This window comes from Diachasma alloeum, unplaced genomic scaffold, assembly GCF_001412515.2.
Source record: "Diachasma alloeum isolate Michigan unplaced genomic scaffold, Dall2.0 Dall_scaffold_02325, whole genome shotgun sequence".
NCBI lineage: Eukaryota > Metazoa > Arthropoda > Insecta > Hymenoptera > Braconidae > Diachasma > Diachasma alloeum.
The window spans coordinates 1-7,496 of NW_021682174.1; the positions used below are offsets into that span (position 1 = coordinate 1).

Genomic DNA, 7,496 nt, shown 5'->3' on the forward strand with positions numbered 1-7,496 from the left:
GGGGGGAGGGGGCGTGGGAAATTCGCCAATAATGCCCTCTTACTACTTCCGTCAAACGCCATTTGCAGACAGTGAAGAAAAATTACGTTCGTCACTCGACCGAAAACAATTTTTCTGACTCGTGTGATTGCATTCCTCGGCTTCGCCTCAGTCTGCAACCATTCGTCAGAAAAGATTTTTCGGTCCTGTGACGAAAATAGCCATGTCTATTGAATTTTTTCATACGTGAATATCCAATGAGAAGTGAAAACAATTATAGATTCAAAGTGACAGAATATTCACGTATGAAAAGTTCAATAGAATCATTCAGTAGAATTTCTATTCGAAAATTCTATTTGTTCTTTGCGCCATTTCTATAGAAGATATTTAATAGACAAGTCAATAGATTTTTTTCTACAGGTTTTCTTGGGCATTTTCCTATTTTTTTTTCTTGGGTTTCATTATGAGAAACAATAGAAAATATAGCGGAAAAAATTTAGAAAATTTAGGCCAAAGAATTCCATAGAAAAATGAAAATCTATTGACTTCTTCATTCAATATCTCCTATAGAAATGGCGCAAGAACCAAATAGAATTTTTCAGTAGAATTCCAATAGAAATTCTATTGAATTTTTTCTATTGAATTTTTTTCATACGTGATTGGTAATGCTTTTCAGATATTTATCAAAATCATGACGATTGTATGTACCAACAAATCACATGTCTCGTGACTCGTATCTCGGGACTTATGTCCCGTGACTCAAGTTTCGGGAGGGCAGTCAAAATTCTCACAGAGTGTAAACGCGATTACTCCGAATTCGATTGTTAATTTTCGTTACATGTTATTAATCGATTTACGTATCAATTCTGGGCGACCAACTGAGTGTGGAATCCGCTAGGAAATCAATTCGTTTTTCTAGATGATCTAGACTATCTGGAAAAGAAGGACTTTTCAACGAGTGGAACACCCTGAAGAAGCAAAGGAAGACCCAAAAAAATTAAAAAAACTAGCGACTTTGAGAAATCGTTACTCTCAGCGGCAGGTCTGAGTGATGACGATGATGAAGTGACCTCCAGGGCTCGAACTTATCCTGTCATCGAGGATTCAGAGAGTGGTATTGAAGACAGACTCCATCGAAAGAAAAGGGGCCCACTCAGAAAAAAGAGGGAGGACATTGGGGAACGTCCATCCGATAGTCATACAACGAAATCCAGCGGAGTAAGCCCAACAAGAAAAACTCATGTCACCCAAACCCCACTCACCACAAGGAAACGTCAGGCTCGAGCTCAGTATGTCGGGGAGACCACCAAGGCTGATGACGCCGATGCTGAAGAATCTGATGAGGATGAAAGTGAAAGTGAAAGTGAAATTCTAAGAGAATTAGAATTTAGAGAGAAAAAATTTCCGCTTCACCCAGCCGGGAATCGAACCCGGGTCTCCCAGATACGCGCCGGGCACTCTTACCGACTAAGCTACCGGGAACCACAGAAATTCACTCTCAAATTCACCTCAAACACCGCCTAACCTCCTTTAGGCATTAAAGAATTCTAAGAGAAAGAAGAAAGTGGAAAGCTGAATGACAAAGAAAAAGCAGAGGAAAGCGGTCACAACGATTTAACAGAAACCTCAGCAGCATCGACCCCGATTCACGAAAATACTGACGAATATGATGATATTGAGGATACTCCTCAACTAAGAGATTCTCGCAGACGTCAGGGATTGAAGTCGCCAGTCCCTAGGAAGACAACAGCTCCATCTCGACCTACAAAGGATGCAGACGCGACAAAGAAAAGTGGAGGAGTAAAAGATCATGGTAAGTCACCAACGTCAGTTCCTCAGATGAAGATAACTGCATCAACCCCGATTCCCGAAAATACTGAAGATGATGAAGATGATGATGTTGAGGACACTCCTCAACTAAGAGATTCTCGTAGACGTCAGGGATTGAAGTCGCCAGTCTCTAGGAAGACAACAGCTCCATCTCAACATACAAAGGACGCAGGAGCAGTAAGGATAGATAGAGACGTCCAAGCTCATGATGAGTCGACAAAACTTAAGCGACCAGAAAGAATAAGTCGTATTTATACTCTATCGGATGGAGAAACTGAGGATGAAAATGGTAAGATGTCACATACTCAATGGAAATAACCCTCACTTTTTCTGACATTCTTCGATCTTCTTGAGTCGTGTCTCATGACTTGTGCCTCGTGACTCGTGCCTTATACATCGCAACTTGGGCCCTGCAGCCCGTGACTGATGTCTCGTGATTTGTGCCTTGTCTCTCGTAACTCGTGACTTGTATCTCGGGTCTCGTGAGCCGTAACTCATGACTCGGGTTTCATGTCTCGTGACTCGTGTTCTGTCTCATGCCTAGTGACTTGTGTCCCGCGTCTCGCGCCTTGTATTTCATGTCTCGTGACTCGTGACTCCTGTTTCGTGACTCGTGTCTCGTGTCTCGCATCTCATGTCTCGTATTCATGGCCCGCGACTAATGATCCGGATCCCATGTTTCGTATCTTCTGCCTATCTCTGTCTCGTAACTCCCCCCACTCCAAACCTTTACCACTTCAAACCCCCCACTTCAAATTTTTTCACTTCAAACTTCCGATTCAAATTTCACACTTCAAATTTTTTTCCACTTCAAAATTTTTTCCCACTTCAAATTTTTCCACTTCAGATTTTCCCACTCCAAAATTTTCCCANCTGTCTCATGCCTAGTGACTTGTGTCCCGCGTCTCGCGCCTTGTGTTTGATGTCTCGTGACTCGTGTCTCGTGTCTCGCATCTCATGTCTCGTATTCATGGCCCGCGACTAATGATCCGGATCCCATGTTTCGTATCTTCTGTCTAGTGCTCGTAACTCTCCCCACTCCAAACCTTTACCACTTCAAACCCCCCACTTCAAATTTTTGCCACTTCAAACCCCCCACTTTAACCTTCCGATTCAAATTTCACACTTCAAATTTTTTTCCACTTCAAAATTTTTTCCCACTTCAAATTTTTGCCACTTCAAACCCCCCACTTTAACCTTCCGATTCAAATTTCACACTTCAAATTTTTTTCCACTTCAAAATTTTTTCCCACTTCAAATTTTTCCACTTCAGATTTTCCCACTCCAAAATTTTCCCACTCATTGATACCTATAATCTGACAAAATTTCAGATTTTCCGAAATTATTTGAGCCGTATATTTCTTCGATTTTCTAAAAGTTGACCATCAAGTGGACCGATTAGACCACCCGTGCATACACACATAGTCCTCAAATTTTGTATTTTTACGTTTCAGACCAATCTACATCATTTCCAGGTAAAATTAGAGAATCGAAAAATTGAACGATTTCAATGCTTCCATTCGGTAGCAAAACCGTAGATAGGGAGAATACTTCAATGTGGTTTCTGATACTTGTAGCCCTCTCCAGGCAAATTTTTAAAGTATAGAATAGACCGTCCAAGTGCTCTGAAGATCCCACCCCTGGGTATATAGGAACCTTGGCACAGTCTAGATATAGTAGGACTAGCGAGATCGTTCCACTGAAACGAGAAATGGGGGAATGTCAGTCCAATGCATAACCTAAAATTTCCCTTGAAACAAACAAAGTGTTCCTGATTTATCAATTTTTTTAATGTTGGTGTTTTCATGGAGTTTTTCATTTTGATTTTTTCAATATATGATCAACATGATCTATTCCAGAAATTCCAAAGACGGCCAAATCCAAACGCAAGTTGCTCAATGATGAAAAGGAGTATAACTTGCTTCCTCCGGCCCGAAGACGTGGACATGAAGTATGTTAGAAGAATGAAGATGAAACTGATAAAAACTCAACATTGTATAACTTTTTTTATAGATTGAAATTTATCCAAATACTGAAGTGTTTGTGAAGAAAAGATTATTGAGGCATGCCCTCCAGTACAGTGGGAATAGACCCGGTGATTTCGTGTGTTTGTTGATGCGGTTTCTTCTTGGCGAAAAATTAAAGGACATGACGGTACAGGGTGGGAAGAATAAAGAAGCGATTCCGAAGTCGGTGTATAATGCTGTGAGGTGTAAGTCCAGATGGTATTGAACATTGAAAGGGACCACTCTGTCGATATGAAATTATGTATACTTCGATGATATTGATAGCATTTCGCACATTTTGAGCCAAAAATGATCTTGATAGGGTAAAAAATGGAATCGACAAAGAAGATGAAAAAAAATGTGATTGGTTCAGATGCGGGTTATGGAGATAAATACGTAAATATCTTGGGAAATAGAATCGACAGACTGGTCGCTTCTCATACCAATGTTCACATCTAATAAATCTAATCATTGGCCATCCATTCACGAACGATACAGCTGATTGATTGACTAGTGATGCCATCAGACGAGACGAGTGAAAACGAGATGAGAAACTTTATTTTTCGTCTGATCTTGTAGACAGGAAACCCTCTTCTCGTCTCTTCTCGTATGAAAATACAATAGAAATTTCTTTTCTCATCTAGTGGAAAATTGAAACATCCTACTGTCTCGTCTTGTGTCACCTCGTCTCGCTTCATTTCATCTCTAGAATCATATCTACTCGGAAAAATATACAGGGTGTCCCAAAAAAAGTACCTCTCACGAGTACCAAACGGTCTTATTTCGGTTTATTTTCTCTCGTTATCGCGGCCGACCCTTCTCGTCTCGTTCCTGTCATTCTCTCTCCACGCAAAATTCAGATGAGATAAGTTAGATCTCCCTATGTCTAGGGGCAGTCAACAGTCTGGTCCAAAGGGACGATCGAATGGATGAGAAGGAATACAAACGGATTGTCACACAGTTGTGTACAAGGAGTCGATCGAAGAATATCAAAGAAAAAAAAACAGACGAGCAGAATAACGGTTCAGAACGTGCAGGTGTTGATGAAGAACCAACGACAGGGATACGTCAACGCACGAATAAGAACCCAGAACCTTCCAAAGCAGCTCAGAAATCGACGCTGAACACTGAAGGAGATTCGAATTCAGATCAATATACGATTCCTTCTGAACCAGTGTAAAGTCGATCAAAGAACGGTAAAGAGAAAAGACCAGACGAGAAGAACCGCAGTCCAAAACGTAGAGTTTTTGATGGTGGAGAAAAGAACAAGAACCCGAAATCTTCCAAACTAGTTCAGGAACCAAAGTTTTCTGAACCAATGACAATCAGTGACGAAGATTCCAATTCAGATCAACCCCCAAGCCCTTCTGGACCGAAATCTTCCGAACTGGTGATCATTGACGAAGATTCCGATTCAGATGAAAACCTGAGGCCTTCTGAACCAGTTCAGCGGTCTGAGCCGAAGAGGTCTGAGCTGAAAACTCCCGAACAAGCTGGGGAACTTATTGACGAAGATTCCGATTCAGATGAAAACCCGAGGCCTTCTGGACCAGCTCAGAGGTCTGAGCTAAAGAGGTCTGAGCCGAAAACTCCCGAACAAGCTGGGGAACGTAGTCCTCCACTTGTTCAGAGATCTGTAGAGGAGCAAGTTCCTCAACATGAGATCCCTGTAGAAGTTGAGGGACAAGTCCTCCAACCAGAGATCCTTGAAGAAGTTGAGAAACAAGTTCCTCAACGAGAGATCTCTGAACAAGGTCAGGAAGAAATGGCTCCTCAACGGCAGACCCTTTCTGAAGAGCAGGTCATTCTAAAAAATGATGACATTTCTGGATCATCAGGGGAAAATCTAGAGAGAAACTTGAATCAAGGTAAGATGTATCGTTATGTATGCTTGAGTCTCGTGCCTCGTACCCCGTGTCTCGTGTCTCGCGTCTCGTGTATCTTGTCTCGTGTATCTTGTCTCGTGTCTCGTGTCTCGTGTGTCGTGGCTCGTGTCTCGTGTCTAGTGGATGGAAATTTGTATAGTACGAAGGATCTCCAAGCTCGGGCCTCGTGCCTCGTGTCTCGCGGATGAAAATTTGTATAGTACGAAGGGCCCCCGAGGTCGGGCCTCATACCTCGTGTCTCGTGTTTCGTGTCTCGCGGATGAAAATTTGTATAGTACGAAGGGCCCCCGAGGTCGGGCATCGTGCATCGTGCTCCGTGCCTCGTATCTAGTGCCTCGTGCCTCGTGCCTCTTGAATGAAAATTTGTATAGTACGAAGGATCCCCGAGCTCGGGTTACGTGCCTCGTACCTCGTGTCTCGTGTATGCAACTCGTGTCTCGTACTTTCGGTCTCGTGTTTAGTGACTCGTGGATAGAAATCTGTGTGGTACCAAGGATCCCGAGCTCGTACCTCGTACCTCGTGTCTCGTATCTCGTATATGGAAATTTGTGCACGATGAAGGATCCCCGGACTCGAGCTTCATGTCCCGTACCTAGTGTCTCGTGCCTCGTGATTCGTGACTCGTGGATAGAAATTAGTATGCTAGGAAAGATCCGCGGGTTCGGGCCTCGTGCCCTGTGTCTCGTGTATCGTGACTCGTGGATGCCAATCTGTGTGGTACGAAGGATTTCAAGCCCCTGCCTCGTGTCTCGTGTCTCGTGTCTCGTGTCTNTAGGGGGAGAGAGAGATATCCTGCATTTTGGAATAGGGGGAGAGATGGATATTCCAATAGACGATATGAACCGAGGCGTTGAGGTTGGTTGCTGGTCGTTCGTAGCACTTACAACTAGCATGAATTATGATATGCACACGTCGAAAGATGTCATTTTTCATTGTAGTAACTGCTGATTCCCTTCCTCGGTTGAATGGTTATTTATAAATCTTTTTATACATTTCAGCATCATTTAGGGAGCGGAAGAAATTTAACTAGAGACCCCGCCTGAAGTCAATCCCGTCGATCCGGGCTAGTTAAAGGTCCTCTTCATAGTCCTGCTCTTCTTGGAACTCCCGTTGAAGTTTCGTTTTTGGGAGACTTCGAATTTGTAAAATTTTGCAGTGTTCGGGTGTAAACGTTCGGAAATTTCTACGTTATCGATTTTTATATCTGGAAATTTTTAAGAGGAAAATTTCGGAGTCGAGAGTGTGAAAGTTTGAAAAATTCATAATTTGAAGTTGCCAACTTCGGTTTTGGAAGTTTGAAGTTCGAAATTCTAGAATGGAAATTGTAAAATCGAAAGGCTAGAAGTCGATCATTTTGATTTGAAAATGTCTGAAGTTGTGAATTTTGGAGTTCTAAAGTTGAAAATTTCAAAACAGAATATTTTGGAGTTGTAAATTCTCCAATTGTCAATTTCAAAGTGAAAAATGACGATATTCCAAACTTTGATGTTGAAAGCTTGGAGTGTGAGGTTCTGAAGCTGGAAATTTCCAACTAGAAACTTCTAAGTTGAAGCTTTTTGAGTTATAAGTTTTGGAGTTGACAATTTTGAAATAAAATAGTTCGTTCTAAAAATTTTGGAAGTTAAAAGTTTAAGTTGTCATTGTGGGGTTGAAAATTTTGAATTTGACCTAACCTGACCTAACCTGACTCAACCTGAGGGAAAATTGCAAAGAAATCACCGTCAGCATGTGAAGGTTGATGCCGATCAAGTATCAAGAGCCGAGCGATAGAGAATGAAACCTCCACCACTGATCC

At 42.2% G+C, this 7,496-nt stretch overlaps 1 protein-coding gene across 1 annotated transcript; it reads left to right on the forward strand.

Moving 5' to 3' along the window:
- The first annotated feature begins 5,133 nt into the window (after positions 1–5,133).
- LOC107046841 (pollen-specific leucine-rich repeat extensin-like protein 1) lies at positions 5,134–7,236 on the forward strand. Its single transcript, XM_015269559.1, has 2 exons — positions 5,134–5,683; positions 7,118–7,236. The coding sequence occupies exons 1-2, from the start codon at positions 5,134–5,136 to the stop codon at positions 7,234–7,236; spliced, it is 669 nt and encodes a 222-aa protein (XP_015125045.1).
- Positions 7,237–7,496: the final 260 nt, after the last annotated feature.

Excerpts from the sequence above, each read along its gene's own strand:
- LOC107046841 (XM_015269559.1), top strand. The coding sequence starts at position 5,134 with ATGACAATCAGTGACGAAGATTCCAATTCAGATCAACCCCCAAGCCCT. Across the intron at positions 5,684-7,117 it reads AGAGAGAAACTTGAATCAAG|AATATTTTGGAGTTGTAAAT; the intron begins GTAAGATGTATC and ends ATTTCAAAACAG.